Here is a 17,455-nt window from a genome sequence, read left to right on the forward strand (position 1 = left end):
ACTGAAGCAAAGACTGAGAATCAAGTGATTATGGTAGTTAATGCTGAAAAGGCCATCTAGGGATAGGAGATAAGATGGAAAGTTTGTGGATTAATTAAGTTGAGGTAGTCCTCAACTTAAACGATTTGTTTAGTGACTGTTTGAAGTTACAGCAGCACTAAAATGGTAACTTAAACCAGTGGTCACCTGATCAAAATTCAGCACTTGGCAACTAGCATGTATTTATGATGGTTATAGGTCATGTTATCACTATTTGTAATCTTCCCAGCCCGCTTCTGACAAGCAAAGTCAATGGGACAAACTTGAGTTTGCCTAATGACTACATGATTTACTTAACATCTGCAGTGCTTCACTTAACAGCTATGGAAAAAGGTCATAAAATTGGACATGAGTTACTTAATCACCACCTTGCTTGGCAGTGGAAATTCTGGTCCCAATTGTGGTAAGTCAAGGACTATCTGTATAGCTGCCTGTCTTAAAAACTGCTCTGGTTGGCTTACAACCAAGTTTCTTAGCAAGTGAGGAACCTGACCTTTCACTGTGCTTTGAGATAGCTTTGGGTCATTCACTTGGCAGCACTCTGAATGCTGAGTTCCGGAGTACATTGAATGCAGCTCTAGGTTCCAGGGCGTCTAAAGGTGACTTCCAACCCTTCAAATATTGGCTGTGAAACGTGATCTCTTAAATGACACTTCAGAACTTAGCTAAGGGACCATGGCAAACTGTTTCTGGGTGTGAAAGCTCTGATGAAAGCTATGGGGCAGGTCCAGGGAAGCAACGGGGTGACTCAGTGTTCCAAAAAGTAAAGCACTTGACTAAAACTAAATCTAACAATTGAAAATGACATCACAGTTTTATTTATAAAAAACAAAAAGGTAAAGAGTGGATTTGGTGGTTGATGTGATTTTGTGTTATCAGAGATGTCAGTTTATGATGCTGGTTTATAATCGCCTTCCCTGTTTTCTGTGTGTAACTCTTATATTTAATCATGCTCCTGGGTTGTGTTCCTTTATCTGTATCTTCTTATCCTGATCAAAAGCTGTAGTGGCACAGTGGTTAGAATGCAGTATTGCAAGCTAATTCAGCTCACTGCCAGGAGTTCGATCCTCACCAGCTCAAAGTTGACTCAGCCTCCCATCCTTCCAAGGTTGGTAAAATTAGGACCCAAATTGTTGGTGGCAATATGCTGATTCTGTAAATCACTCTGAGAGTGTTATAAAGCACTATGAAGTGGTATATAAGTCTATTGCTATCCTTATTCAAAGCAGTGAACCATCCCAACACTTGAGGTTGCAATTATGTATTTAAAGGATTTGATACCATGTACTCTATTAATCATGGCATCTGGCCCTCTCAATTCCTAGCAAATAGATGGGGAAGAAATGGAGGTAGTGACTGATTTTATTTTCCTGGGCTCCCAAGATCACCGCACTAAAAAGCAGAGACATCACCCTGCCAACAAACGTGTGTATAGTCAAGGCTATAGTCTTCCCAGTTGCAATGTATGGCTGTGAAAGTTGGACCATAAGAAAGGCTGAGCACCAAAGAATTGAAGCCTTTGAACTATGGTGCTGGAGAAGACTCCTGCGAGTCCCTTGGACTGCAAGGCGATCAAACCAGTCTGTCCTAGAGGAGATCAACCCTGACTGCTCTTTAGAAGGTCAGATCCTGAAGTTGAAACTCAAATACTTTGGCCACCTAATGAGAAGGAAGGACTCACTGGAGAAGAGCCTAATGCTGGGAAAGATTGAGGGCAAGAGAAGAAGGGGACGACACAGGTGGCTGGATGGAGTCACTGAAGCAGTAGGTGTGAGCTTAAATGGACTCCAGAAGATGGTAGAGGACAGGAAGGCCTGGAGGAACATTGTCCATGGGGTCGCAATGGGTCGGACATGAGTTCGCAACTAACAACAACAACACTCTATTAATTGTTTAAAAAAACAAAATAGCCTTCCCCTTTTAGGGCTTTCTTGCAATCATGTGCCATCCTGTTGCGTAACCTTTTTCCATTAATGCAAGAGGTTAGATATTGGATATTACAGAAAACATTTTCATTGGAATATTCTTTGGAGAGCATTTACTGCATATTACTAGTTTAGTCTCCCTGTCAGAGATATTTTAAAATGTGAAGGAAGTAAATACTAAAGGTAAAGATAAAGGTTCGCACATGCGTGCTAGTCGTTTCCAACTATAGGGACTGGTGCTCATCTCCATTTCAAAGCCGAAGAGCCAGCGCTTGTCCGAGGACGTCTCCGTGGTCATGTGGCTGGCATGACTAGACGCGAAAGGTGCACAGAACGCTGTTACCTTCCCATCGTGGTGGTCCCTATTTTTCTACTTGCATTTTTACGTGCTTTCGAAGTGCTAGGTTGGCAGAAGCTGGGACGAGTAACAGGCGCTCACTCTGTTACACGGCACTCGGGATTCGACCTGCCAAACTGCCCACCTTCTGATCGACAAGCTCAGCGTCCTCACCCACCACGTCCCTAGTAAATACTAGATCTGCTCTAATCTTGAAAGACATACTTTGAAATTCTGGTTGGCTGGCTTTTTTTTTTTAAAAAAAAGGAAAAATGAATTTATTTTCTCTTCTGTTTTTTTGCAGGCCTTTCCAAATGTAGTAGTTGTTGGCCTGGGAAAGAAAGCAATGGGAGTTAACATAGATGAAAACTGGAATGAAGACAAGGAAAACATACGGGCAGCTGTGGCAGGCTAGTAAAATTAAAACATTAGTTTTGTGTTAATGTACAATCTCTAATACTGCTTCCCTAATGAGTGCAATCTGTGTTTTAAAAGGTTGTTTCCATTTGTCAAGCTTAGTAACTTAGATGGCAGTTGCGGGTCTCCCTTGGGTTAAATTCTGCTGGACTTAAAGTCCATGATTTTAATTTACAAGAGATCAGGCCTCTGCAACCATAAGATGTACATATAAGGGAATTTCAACAGGGCAGCTTGAATGGCAACTGATAGAACTGCGTGTTCATCACAAATGTGATGGGTGTGTAAGACCCTTGTCCTTGGCCCCATGAGGGAAGGCATGGCAGCAGAATCCAGCCCAAATGTAAAATCTCATATTTTCAACAATCCCACCTTTTGCAGCCTTTAGAACCAAAGCTGGCATAGCAATTGCTTTGTGATAGCTTTCCATAAAAGAGAGTGATCAAAGAGAATGCAACCTAGAACTAATGAGAAATTTCCTGACAGAACAATTAATGATTGGAACAGCTTGCCTGCAGAAGTAATGGGTGTTCCTTCACTGGAGGTTTTCAAGAAGAGAGCCATTTATCTGGAATGGTATAGGGTTTCCTGCTTGAGCAGGGAATTGGACTAAAAGATCTCCAAGATCACTTCCAATTCTATTCTGTAATTTCATTTTTCTGTTGCTTAGTGGGCTGATAAAGTAGCCTTGGCAAAATTGGGTTTTTAACATGGCTAAATAAAGGTGCATATTGCAAAAATTGCTTTTTTGATGCATTGTGTACTTTGGCCAGCTGAGATTGCTCAGTCATCATTTTCTAACATGAGAAAGTTGGGCGAGGCACTTACTCATTCTTGAATTACTTGTAGGGAGTTGCTTCTAGATAACTCATCTAATTGTCCTATAATTATTTTCACTTCAGAAAACTTTGATTGCAGAAATGATTGTCTTGGCTGATTTTTACTCCTTATGACAGGATGTGTGTTCATTAGAATACTCCTCCTTGGTTCTGCTTGGTCATAATTTTTCCAATGTGTGTTTTATTGTTTAGCTGGATGCAGGCAGCTGCAGGACCTAGAACTTCCTTGTGTTGAAGTGGACCCTTGTGGAGATGCTCAGGCTGCAGCTGAAGGGGCTGCCCTCAGCATCTTTGAATATGAGGAACTGAAACAAAAAAAGAAACCCACCCTTGAAATTCAGTTGCATGGCAGGTAACCAAGGCATTATGTTGGTATGGTGCTTCTGTTGCAGAAATAATTTGTTTACCATGAAGTGTTGAGAAATAAAAGGCTGTTGAATAAAGTCTTTACTGAAAGTCACCTTTAGACCTTGCACTTAAATGAATAAATCATTTTCCAGCAGTGATCAACCAGTGAATCGAGCATCTCTCAATAGAGGGGGAGGGATATGACATCATATATCTCCAATCTACAAAACAGTCCTTTCAGCAGTTCCAAGAAGGCTTCACACCCATTTGCACCACTAAGGTGACCTTGAGCAGGGCTTTTCAACCTTTTCACCCATTGTACCACTTTTACGATATAGCAACATCCGAGTACCACCAGTCGCCTAGCAAGGTGTCAAAAACTTGATGACCAAAAAAAAAGGAAAAAAATGATGAAGTACAAGTAGTCCTTGACTTACAGCAGTTCGCTTAATGACTGTTCAAAGTTACAATGGCACTGAAAAAGTGCCCCCCAAGCCACAGCTGAGCAAGACACCTGCCTGCCCACCCAGTGGCGTTCTTTTTATTTTATTTTATTTTTTTATTTTTTTAAATCCTATTTATATCCCACCCTTCTCCGAAGACTCAGGGTGGCTTACAATCTAAAGCACAAATCAATGTGCTTAGCAATAGCCTTCATTCTATGTATATGCCTGCTTATTAGGGTTTTTGGGCCCCCCCAAGCAGCATTATTACAAAGTCAGATTATTGCCCCCAACAATCTGGGTCCTCTGGGTTCTTCCTCCTGTCCAAGGTTTTCTTTGTTGTGAGCATTTCTGTTGAGGATTGGTAGCGGGGGTGGGGTGGGAGGGAGTTTGGTTTTTATTTCCCCGCCCCCTCTGCTGGGTGGTTGCAGCAGGTTTTGGTCACTTCACATGACCCTAGGACACTGTGACCATCATAAATATGAATCAGTTGCCAAGCATCTGAATGTAAATCACAAGACTCTGGAGATGCTGCAACATTCCACCTGATCGGCGCTTCTTCTGGGCTCAGAAGTGCCAGGATTAGCGCTGAGCTTCAGCTGGAGCCTGGCGCTGATTCTGGCGCTTCCGCTCAGCCGTGACAGCCCTGCAGCTCCAGCCATCTCTTGCCAGGCTTGTGCGGTGCTGCCACGGGTTCAGCTCATTTCCCTTCCCCGCTACCACTACTCTAGGATGGTCGCGTACCACCTACCAGGTGCCAATGTACCACAGGTGATACCCCTACCACTGGTTGAAAAGCCCTGACCTTGAGGACACAGATAAAGTTCCAAATGGCCTCAATGACCAGCTGTAAATATAAATCCTTCCATTCCTCACCATCCAGTCAGAGCTGAAGAAGCTTCTTGGATAAGAAGCAAAATGTCTTCAAAGAAAAACAAGTCCAGTTGCCTCCTGAAAAAGCACATTTGGGACAACCATGATCTGGATGACTAAGAATCTCCATAGTAGTTTGCCGATTTGTTGCTTGATTATCTTTTCTAGGATCTTCCCATGTATTGATGTCCTGCTGATTGTTCTATAGCAGGCATGTCAAACTTGGCGATGTCAGGTGATGTTGCACGATATATTGCGACTTTTTCCCCATTGCCGGCAATAGGGTGAACGCAGTTTTGGCATGATGCATCTGGCAGTTTGACATGCCTGGTCTATAGTTTCCTGGATCTGTTTTTTTCCTTTTCTTGAAGATGGGAACTGCATCAGGTCTTTTCTAATCTTCTTGTAGTTCTCCAGTTCTTCAGAATCTTTGAAAGATGTGGTTTAATGGTTTTGGTATCTCTTCTGCTAGGTCCTTCTGTACTTTAGGATGTAATCCATCAAGTCCTGGTGATCTGAACTTATCTAGAGCAGTCATGTGTTCTTTTACTATTTCCTTGCCTATTTTAATTTGCATTCCTAATCTGTCTTTTGCAGTTATGTTATTGGCATGTTGGGCTGTATTTTCTTTTTGTGTAAAAACACATGCAAAGAATGAATTGAAAAGTTCTGCTTTTTCTCTATTAACTGTCATTTCCTTACCATTTTCTCCTATTTGTGAGAAGATTATTTCCTTGACTTTGTTACTATTAATATTTGAAAGAAGTATTATTATTATTATTGACATTTATTGCAAATCTTATTTCATTCCGAGCCTTAGCTTTTCTGGTTTCATCTTTGCAAGTTCTGGTTATTTGTTGGTATTCTGTCTAGTTATTTGTCCTTTCCATTTTCTGTATTTATCCCTTTGTCTCTTAGTTTATCAGAGATCTTTGTGCAACCATGCTGAATTCCTTTTGGATTTCCTGCTTTTCTGCTGTGGTCTGGGCTTGTTTGATTTTTCAGAATTTCCTAAGCATCTTAGGTTGTTTTCCCCTTTAAGAAATCCTTCCCACATTCTCTTTGTAAAAATCAGCTCTTTTAAAGTCTAGGACACCGGTTTGATTATGATCTTTTGCTTGAGTATGTATTATGCTGAATTCCAATATGGCATGATCACTCTTGCCCAAAGTTCCAGCAACTTCAACCATCTCCATCACTTCTTCTTTGTTAATGTCCTAGAACTTTATTTCTTTTCATTTCTCTTTCTTCTTCTCAAAAAATTCTTAAAAGCTTTAACAAGCCTTGTAAATCCAAGATAAGAAAATTATCCAGGCCAATCTCTTGATTTTTTATTTGTATATCCCTTTTAATTACCGTATTTTCCGGCGTATAAGACGACTTTTGAACCCCTGAAAATCTTCTCAAAAGTTGGGTCGTCTTATACGCCCAGTCGCCTTATACGCCGGAAAATCAGTGGGTGGCATCTGGCGGGAGCCGGCAGGGCAGTCCTGCGCACGCGCGCACTCCCCGGCTGCTCCTTAGCAGCTGGGGAGTGCGCGCGTGCGCAGGACTGCCCTGCCGACTCCCGTCCGACGCTCTTCGCTCTTGAGGCAGCTGCTGCCTCAAGAGCGAAGAGCGTGGAGCCGGCAGGGCAGTCCTGCGCACGAGCGCACTCCCCGGCTGCTCCTTAGCAGCTGGGGAGTGTGTGCGTGTGCAGGACTGCCCTGCCGACTCCCGTCCGACGCTCTTCGCTCTTGAGGCAGCTGCTGCCTCAAGAGCGAAGAGCGTGGAGCCGGCAGGGAAGTCCTGCGTGCGTGTGCGTTTGCAGGACTTCCCTGCCGGCTTGCTCTTCCCTAAGAGCGTCGGACGGGAGCCGGCAGGGAAGTCCTGCTCCCGTCCGATGCTGCGCTTGAGAGGGAAGCGGCACATGAAAAAGAGGCTGCGGGCGGAGCTGCCCCGCCCTGCGCCAAATGGGAGAAGTTCAAGGCCTGGGGGGGGAAAGCAAGGGTCGCCAGCCGTGGCGGGTGGCGGCTGCCCTCCGGTGCTGCCTGCCGCCCGGGAAACGCTGCGTCTCGGGGGCCAGCAGAAGCGCGGGAGCAGTGGGAAGGCCGGCGGGGCCAGTCGGGCCTTCGCCTCCTCTGCGACGAACAGGGAGGGCAGGGCATGTAAGTATTTTCCGGTGTATAAGACAAAAAACCTTAGGGGGTCGTCTTATACGCCGGGTCGTCTTATACGCCGGAAAATACGGTATTAAGAGATCAGCGAGTTTCTCTTGCACGTCTAGTGTAACATCTTTTCCATGTCATTCTTATAGATTGTCATTTTCAAATCTCCTTTCAGATCAGTCTCAGTCTTATCAGATAAAACTTATTTCTGTTCCATAACATCTTTTAAACACAGTTAATCTATGGAGGAAGGTAACTCTTAAAATTAACTTCTGAGTACATTGTTCAAAAATAACCTTCAGTATGTTCAATGTTTCAAGGGACGCGGTGGCTCAGTGGATTAGGATGCTGAGCTTGTCGATCAGAAGGTCGGCAGTTTGGCGGGTCAAATCCCAAGTGCCGCGTAACAGAGTGAGCGCCTGTTACTCGTCCCAGCTTCTGCCAACCTAGCAGTTCGAAAGCACGTAAAAATGCAAGTAGAAAAATAGGGACCACTATGGTGGGAAGGTAACAGTGTTCCGTGCGCCTTTGGCGTCTAGTCATGCCGGCCACATGACCACGGAGACGTCCTCGGACAAGCGCTGGCTCTTCGGCTTTGAAATGGAGATGAGCACTGGCCTCTAGAGTCGGAAACGACTAGCACACATGTGCGGAGGAACCTTTACCTTTACCTATGTTCAATGTTAAAATATTTGCTTCATTTTGTATTTGTGAGTTGAATTTAATTGTCTTTAATTGTCTCTTTAATTTAATTTAATTAATCTTTAATTGTCTCTTCCTTGTCACTTCTCTGAAATGTACAGCCTTCAAAGTCCCATCATATCATTTTTTAAGAATTCAAAACAAAAACATTTTCCTATGGGAAGAACTTTTATAATTAATTCCAAAATCGTATTTCTGATCCATCTGGCTTTTAGTCCATTTATAACTTTTAAAATCTAAATTCTAATCACTATTTGTCCTTTATTCCAAAGTAACATTTTTAAAGTTCTAAAACATTTTAAAAACTTATTTCACTAAGAACTGAAGGAAACTCACTCAGTGCTGCAAAATATGTTGATCTGAAGGTTACTAATAGCTGAGAACTATTAAGCAATTTCCAAAAGTGCTTAGAAAAGGAACATGTGATCTCAGTGTCCTCAAAGGTGCAGGCCATGGTTTAAGCAAGATAGTTATTTCTTCTCCCAGAGAGAGAAACTACTGGAGACTATTAGCTTGTGATCTCCTTACAAAGATTATTTGGAGTATTCATGGGCAATCCCAAGTCCTCTCCTTGTCCAGAGACGAATTACCAAAGAGCCTGTAGCTGCCAGCTCTTCATTCCACTACAGTCATAAGTCTTCAATCTTGCATTTCTTCTTCAGAAGTCCAGGCCAATATTATCTTGTGTGAGCTGTTTAGCTTCAAAAAAATCAGCTCTCTTCCTTAGAGCTCCTTGTCATTCGGAGCACCTCCTTAGAAAGAAAGAATCCTGGCACAAGCTGCAATTCTTTCGATATGCTTCCCACCCTGTCCTCTAGGTATTTGTTGTCTTTGAAGACTCACATGGTTTCCAGGCTGGATTTTTGAGCCTGATCTTCCCTTTCATGAATGTAAAGTTCTACAGTTCTGTTTTGTTTACCACTATAAAGAAACTCTGCAGTAGTACTTGATAGATAAACATTCTGTGTTCCTACTTAGTGATGGAATTGATGCCTGGCAAAAAGGGATTCGCTATGCAGAAGGCCAGAACCTGGCCAGATATCTTATGGAAGGCCCTGCAAACCATATCACACCAACCAAATTTGCTACCATCATTGAGGACAAATTGAAAAGCTTCAGTAGCAACGTGACTGTTCATAAAAGGTAAGTTCAGTTTAAAAGGTCTTTGGTTGGTAGCATATTTCTAAGAATGATTAAATAGAGCTGGGCCTCAGTAAATTATTCATATAACCCATGCTAGCGTTGTATGTGTTGTATGGACTTAACATTATCTCCAGTGTTATACTATGCATCAAATAGCTTACACCAGTATTTCTTGTCCTTGGCAACTTTAAGAAATGTGGACTTAAACTCCCCGAATTCTCCAGCCAGCATTGGCTTTAAGGAGCCCAGACTTCTTAAAGTTGCTGAAGTTGAGAAATATTGGCTTATGCATCTGAACCTATTAACATATGCAACCTAACCTAAACCTTACCCCATTGTTAATATAGACCTCCTATAGAAATTCCCCATAGTTTCCATTTTGTCAAAATCATATCTCCCTTACGTCTTTTAATTGCTGTAGAATACTTAGTCTTTTTACTTTGCTGCATCTGGTGGAGAAACCAAACTCCTGAATTTCTATTCCATTTCCCTTGTCAAGCTTAGGTTTATTTTGTTCAAGCAGGACACTGGATATCTTACTTGTCAGTCTCCAGGCTGAAACTCAGCATTTACTTCCCATTTTCAAACCATAGCAAATAAAGGGTTTGTTTTATATTAGTGTTCACTTTATTGCTGACACAAAAAAGGTTGTAAAATTAGGTCAGTCATGTTAGTGACCTGCTTTATAACTATCACAACATACATAATTTGCAAGTTTTGTTACAGTCAAAAGTCGTATTAATATTGAAATGGCTTAAATTCTTCCACATAGCCCTTGCTTATTTCCACTTTGTAGTGCATCCTGGGAAAATAGATGTACTGAGGTTGTAGATTTTATTGCTGGGACTTGAAGGAACCCTTCAGGTAATAGACAGTTGTGCACTTAATCTTTATGCACATGCTTGTGTGTGTAGTATCTGTGTTGCAAGGTTTCTTCCCCTCTCAAAATATTGTTTTTATTGATTTTACAATCCAAAGGATGCAAACCAAAAGAAGCATTTCTATTCAAAAAAGTCAAAAGGAACAAATATCATGCAAATAAGCATGAACTATAAAGCAAAGTATTGAAATTGCTGGGCAGTTAAATGTTTAATAGCTATAGCAGTTGCAACCTATTTGTTTGTTTGCTACCCATCCCACCAATTTAGCACCCTGATTCTCTGAGCATGCAGGATTATGAATTAAGAGAAGCATTAGGAATTTAGTTGTACAGAAGAGGTATTACAAGAGAATGGAGGGAACTAGCAAAATATTTCCTTTGCAGACTTGGATAAAGCTGTTCTTGCACAGGAATATTGCAATCTCTTCCTTCTAACAGGGAAGTCACCAACATGTTTTAGCAGAGAAAGAGTTGGGCAAAGGATATTTACTAAATTGTTTGGCATAAGAAAACAATATTCTATCCTGCTCCATATGAAATGCTCCATAGTTCAATCCAACAATAAAGCTTCAGGTTGAAAAGGAGACTTTGGAGCTTAAAAACTAAATGGATGTTTTGAAATTTGGCCTTCCTAGTTTACAGAACTAATCACAGCATAAAGCTGGTTTCATTTTTAGTTTGTTTTATTACCTTATAAAATATAAAAATACAAAAGCAAATAATAGGAAAAGTAGCGAAGGAAAAAGGGAAGAGAAAAGAAAACATTCTTAGATGCTGAGAAGGCCTTTGACAATCTAAATTAGGCTTTTATGTTTAAAGTGCTGGAAGAAATGGACTTAGAAGAACATTTTATTCAAGGGATCAAAGCTATTTATATGTCACAGCAAGCAAAAATTGTTATTAATGGTAACTTAACTAATTCATGTGAAATTCGAAAGGGTACAAGTCAAGGATGTCCCTTGTCTCCTTTGATGTTTATTTTGGTATTGGAAGTTTTGAACAGAGATATCAGGCAAGATGTGAAAATAACAGGTATCAAGAAGGAAGTTTATAAATTGAGGGCATTTGCTAAATTTGGTTATATTCTTGCAAGACTCCAAAAACAATATAGAATAGTTGATGAGGAAATTAAATGAGCTTGGGGCTTTAGTAGTTTTTAAAATAAACAAAAAACAACAATGCTGATTAGAATATGATCTCACAGGACAGTGATATATTGACTAAAAAGTCTGGTTTTAGGATTGAGAAAAAGGTGAAATATTTGGGGGTCTTATTGACAAACACAAGCACAAAACTGTTTCAAAATAATTATGTGACTCTCTGGAATGATATTAAAAAGGACTTATTAAGATGGGATAAATTGCACTTATTACTATTGGGTAGAATTTCTGTAATTAAGATGAATGTCGTACCAAAGATGCTTTTTTTTGTTTCAGATGTTACCAGTACTTGTAACTGATACTCCCTTTAAACAGTAGCAGAGGGATATTTTGAAGTATATATGGCAAGGGAAAAAAGCAAGAATTAGATATAAACTACTGCAAGATACTAAGGAAAGAGGGGGGTTGGGTTTACCAGTTTTGAAACTGTATTTTTATGCTTCTTGCTTGGTCTGGCTAAAAGAGTGGGTGAACCTCCAGAATAGCAATAGCACTTAGACTTATATACCAATTCACAATGCTTTACAGCCCTCTCTAAGCGGTTTACAATGTCATCATATTGCCCCCAACAATCTGGGTTCTCATTTTACTGACCTCAGAAGGATGGAAGGCTGAGTCAACCTTGAGCCGGTAAGAATTGAACTGTCAAACTGCTGGCAGTCGGCAGTCAGCAGAAGTAGCCGCAGTACTCCATTCTAACCAGTGCCCCACCATGGAATAAGAGGCTATTTGATTTAGAAGGCCATGAATTAAGATTCGGATGGCATGGTTATTTATGGTTTGACAGGATTAAAATAAATGTTGATTTTTAACAATCAGTCTGGGGAACAAATATAAAATAAGGTTTTCTACAAGGATGCCTCTTTGGGTATCCCCCCAGAAAACAAATGGTGGCAAAGCTGGATTAGTGGACTTATGGTAAAATAATAACTTTTAACTTTGGTAATCCTATCCTCAAGACTGAGGAAGAACTAGAATCAGAAAGATATGTCTGCCCCTGGTTTACATATTTACAACTGAAAGAAAGATTTAAACTAGACAAAAAGAGTTATGGGTTTGATTTTGTTAAAAATGAATTGGAAACCCTGTTGTGTGATAGTGATGAACATATTGCTAGGGTCTACAAAACATTACTGAGTTTATTTATTTATTTTATTTATTTTTGGGACTTATATGCCGCCCTATCTCCCAAAGGACTCAGGGCGGCCAACAACAATAAAAATACAATAATACAAAAGTTAAAAAGAATTGGAGGACTTCCGGTGGCTCCGCGGCGACGGAGGGAGCCTTCCCGGGCTGCCCGCGGCTCAGCTGGTGTTTTTTCGCCCGAAACAGCGCCGATCAGCTGTTCGGGCGAATCTGAAGCCCCCTCCTCGGGAGAAGAGGAGGGGGTGAGCCCCCAGGTGGGGGTTGAGTTCTCCGGGGCCGCCTGAGCTTGGAGCTTGGGCGGCCGAAGGATTGAACTCCCCCGTAGCCTGGGCTGCTCCCAGCTGACCAGCGTCTCTGCTCCGGACTTTATGGAGCAGAGCCAGGCGTCTGCGACCATCCCTGCTTGAAGGAGAGACTATGAAAGGGAAAGAGCAGGCAGAGCAGTACAAGAGGGAAAGATGAAGAGATGAAGAAGATTTTATTTTACTCTCAAGCTTGATGGACTTTGTTTAAAACTTAAAGTGAAAGTGCGTCACAATTGTAAGTAAAAGATGGCGGCTAAACCTCCCCCTAGAACTTTTCGGAGTGCTGGAAATTCTCCGGTGCAACAACAATCATTGCTGCAGGCGTTGCATTCTCCTGATGTATTGACATCGAAGGATCTTGAAAAACATACCCAGTTAATTTTGGAGTCAATGGGTGTTAAATTTCTACAGATGGAGGAGAAATTGGAGAAATTGGAGCAGAGAATGGAAGAAAGGATGGAACAGAAACTTAGAGAAATGAAGGTAGACATTTTGTCCTCAGTGCAAAAAGTTGCTAAATGTGTGGAGGTGCTGGATGATCAAGTGCAAGACTTGATTCAAAAGAATGCTTTATTAGAAGCAAAAGTATTGGAAATTGAAGATTTAAAAGACAAAATTGACAGTGAACAGAGCTTGGCCCAATTTTACCAGATGCAGTTTGCTGTGAGAATTAGAGGCCTAAAAGAGGATATTAAGGAAGATTTAAAGCAGCTGGTTTCTGAGGCTTTTGAGGGAGTATTGAACCATCCAGCATCTGAATTAAAACAAGGTATGGACAAAGTGTTCCGTGTGAATTCGTGGATTGCTAAACAGAGAAAGTTGCCTAGAGATGTGGTGGTTTATTTTGTAAAAAGGGAAATTAGAGATGAAGTTATACAAGCTGCCTACGATACCAAAGTTGTGATTGCTGGTCAACAAGTTTTGGTTTTAAAAGAAATTCCTCCAAAGATTTTAAAGAGAAGGAAGGATTTTATATTTCTTGTGCAAGAGCTCAAGCAAAGAGATATAAGGTTCAGATGGGAGATCCCAGTTGGGTTGAGCTTCATGTATGATGGCAAAAGATACTGTTTGAGTAATGTGAAGCAAGCGCATGATTTTTATAATAATGTCTTGGAAGTAACCCCATCAACACTTCTGGAAGCTGCAGAGGGATCTGGAGAAGGAGAACATCAAGAGGATGAAGATGCACAGATAGACGAGAAGGGTACAGGAGGAGTTCAAGCTGCAACTCTTTTGGATGATCTTAGAGAACAGAGGGTGACGCGTGCTGCCTTAAAACGCAAAAAAGAAAAAAAAATAAGACCAGTAGAAATCTATGGAACTTCCACAAAATATTTATAGTTAAGTGGTAGTTGTGTTTTAAAAAAAAAAAAAAAAGTTTTGGGATGCTATGTATGGTAATAGATTTTTTTTTTTTAAATTTGGAATTAATGGACAACTTACTACAGAGGAAGAGGAAGAAAGTTTTGTGGGTTAATGTGGGTTAATTTGTGTAAGAACTATTTATTAATGTGCAAATGAGAATATGTTAAGGTAATAGTGAATTGTGGAAGAACATAGATGGGAATGATGCTAGTTTTCTTTTATTTTAGTTTTTTATATATATTTAGTATTATTAAGGATTGGTTTACTATATACAAGCTAGAGAGTGATGGATTTTAGAGTTTATAATTGTTAGTATATGATTGTTTATGATTGCCTTTTAGATATATACCTTGTATTTTGCTCTGGGAAGTCGGGGGGGGGGAGGGGGGAGGAGGGGAAGTGGAGGGGGGGAGGTAGGGGAGGGAGGAGGGGGAGGGGGAGGGGGGGAGATAGGGGGGAGGTAGGGAGGGGAGGAGGGAGGGGGAAGGGGGGTTTTTTTAAAGGAAAATTGTATTTTATAAAACTTTTCAATAAAAAAAAAAAGTTAAAAAGAATTAAAACTAGCAGCCCCAATAATAAGTTAAAAACATTTTAAAAATCCCTGTCAGTCCAGGTCAGCCTGATGGAAAAGGAATGTTTTAAGGCCGTGGCGAAAAGTTTGAATTTGGAAAGTGTATGTAAAGCATTGTATGATTCAGTGGGCAAGGAATTGAATATAATATAAAGCTTGAATAATGGAAGAATAGAATAGAATAGAATAGAATAGAATAGAATAGAATAGAATAGAATAGAATAGAATCATGGAGGTCTTCTAGTCTAGCCCCTTGCTCAAGCAGGAGAACCTATACCATTTCAGACAAGTGACTATCCAGTCTCCTCTTAAAAATCTCCAGTGATGGAGCGCCCACGATGTCTGAAGGCAAGCTGTTCCACTGGTTAATTGTCCACACTGTTAGGAAGTTTCTCCTTCATTCCAGGTTGCTTCTATCTTTGATCAGTTTCCAACCATTGTTTCTTGTCCTGCCCTCTGTTGCTTTGGAGAATAGTTTGACCCCCTCTTCTTTGTAGCAGCCTCTCAAATACTGGAATATTGCTTTCATGTCACCCCTATTTCTTCTTTTCTTTAGACTAACCAAACCCAAGTCCTGCAGCTGTTCTTCATATGTTTTAGTCTCCAGACCTTTGATTATATTAGTTGCTCTTCTCTGAACTTTTTCCAAGGTCTCAACATCTTTTTTGTAGTATGGTGACCAAAATTGGTTGCAGTATTCCAGGTGTGGTTTACTAGGTTTTATAAAGCAGTACTAATACTTCATGTGATCTTGATTCTATGCCTATATTTATCCAACCCAGGATTGTATTAGCTTTTTTGCCTGCTGCTGCTGGCTCATAGTCAGGTGATCGTCCACTAGGACTCCAAGCTCCCTCTCACAGTTACTGTTTTTGAGCCAGGTTTCGCCTAATCTGTACTTAAACCTTTGATTTTACCTACCTAAATGTAAAACTTTGCTTCTCTCCGCATTAAAACTCATTTTGTTGGATAGGGCCCATTGTTCAAGTTTTTGGATCATGAGCTTCTCTTCTCGGTGTTGGCTATTTCTGCCAGGTTAGTGTCATCTGCAAATTTGATGAGTTCCCTTTATAGTCATTAATGAAGATATTGAAAAGTACTGGGCCTAAGATGGAGTCTTGTGGTACCCCACTGTTTACCTCTCTCCTTGTGGATGTAGTACCATTGAGGACTACTCGCTGGGTACGGTTTGTCAGCCAGCTACAGATCCATCTGATGGTGTTGTTGTCTATCCTGCTTATTTCTTGCTTATTATGCAGCAGGTTATGGTCTACTTTGTCAAATGCCTTACTGAAGTCTAAGTATACTATATTCACAGCATTTTGCTGGTCTATTAATTTGGTCACTTTATCAAAGAATGAAATACCCGTGCTGGCTACTGGTTATAACTTTGTTTGCTTCTAGTTGTTCGCAGTTCTGTTTTTTTATTATCTTTTCCAGGATCTTCCCAGGTATTGATTTTAGACTGATTGGTCTGTAGTTTCCTGGGTCTGTTTTTTCCCCTTTCTTGAAGATGGGAACCACATCAGCCCTTTTCCAATCCTCAGATACTTCCCGGGTGTTCCATGATATGTGGACAAAAGGTTTAAAATTTACATTAAATTACAATTGTAAAAGAAAGTTTTTACAAGATGATGTATTGTTGGTATTTAACACCATATAAGCTATCAAGAAAGTATAAAGCTTTTTTGAATGCTAGAAATGCAAATGTAATTTGCATTTATGGTGCATATCATTTATGGTGGACATAAGATGAAGCAAAGAAATATTGGATTTAACAAGAACAGCAGAAAGTCATGATGGCACCTCCAAAACTTACTTATAGTGAAGCTGTGGGAGGAGCGCAACCTAAGAGAGTGCAGGTGATTTTGAAAGAAGCGCTCCAAAAGCTTCAGGTTGCGAAAGATGGCGACAAAGTTTCTAACCTGGAATGTTAATGGCTTAAATTCACCACAGAAGAGAAAGAAAGTTTTCCAATATTTAAAACAATTTAAGAATGATGTTATTTGTTTACAAGAAACACATATTAGAGTCACGGATCAAAAGTATTTGTTAAACTCAAGACTGGGTACACAATTTATTGCTTCCGCAATGGATAAGAAAAATGGAGTGGTTGTTTATGTTAAGAATACCTTGACAGCGGCGTTAATTGAAGCAGATAAACAAGGAAGATATGTTATAATTGAACTGTTAATAGAAGGCAAGAAAACGCTTCTGGTTGGATTATATGCTCCTAACCAACAACAAGCAGACTTTTATAATTTATTACACAGCAAGATTACTCAGTGGGATTATAAATCATGTATTTTTGTGGGGGACTGGAATGGCGTTTTGGATGTACAAATGGACAAAGGTTTTTTTTTAAAGCACTCCAAGTCATGCTAAACTGCTTAAATCTTTTTTTGAGATGAAGGACAATTTGGAATTGCGAGATATCTGGAGAGAAAGAAATTTGCAAGAAAAGGACTATACTTTTTTCTCTGATAGACATCAATCTTTTTCCAGGATTGACTTCATATTAATTACTAATGATTTCTTTTCTAGGATTAAGAAGATTAAGATTTGTCCAAGAACTATGTCTGATCATAGTCCAGTATGGTTAGAGATAGAAAAAGATAATAGGGATAGGCGCTCCTGGCGTTTAAATGAAAATTTGTTTAGAAATCAGAAAAATGTGGAAGAGTGTAAAAAAACAGATGAAGGATTAATATGCATAAAGGTACTTCTATTGAAATGGTCTGGGATGCTAGTAAAGCTTATATGAGAGGTGTATTAATATATTTGAACAACAAATATAGACGTAACTTGGAAT

General features: G+C 40.3%; 1 protein-coding gene across 3 annotated transcripts in view; it reads left to right on the top strand.

Annotated features, from left to right (window-relative positions):
* LAP3 (leucine aminopeptidase 3) overlaps positions 1-17,455 on the top strand; it is a 49,277-nt gene that overhangs the window by 14,320 nt on the left and 17,502 nt on the right. For all 3 annotated transcript variants that reach the window (XM_083367438.1, XM_083367437.1, XM_083367439.1), the window contains 3 exons: positions 2,606-2,711; positions 3,750-3,909; positions 9,049-9,213. In XM_083367438.1, the coding sequence (XP_083223564.1) occupies positions 2,606-2,711; positions 3,750-3,909; positions 9,049-9,213 (431 nt within the window). The remainder of the gene's footprint in view (positions 1-2,605; positions 2,712-3,749; positions 3,910-9,048; positions 9,214-17,455) is intronic.

The sequence above is a fragment of the Vipera ursinii genome, assembly GCF_947247035.1.
Source record: "Vipera ursinii genome assembly, chromosome: 7".
Taxonomy (NCBI): domain Eukaryota; kingdom Metazoa; phylum Chordata; class Lepidosauria; order Squamata; family Viperidae; genus Vipera; species Vipera ursinii.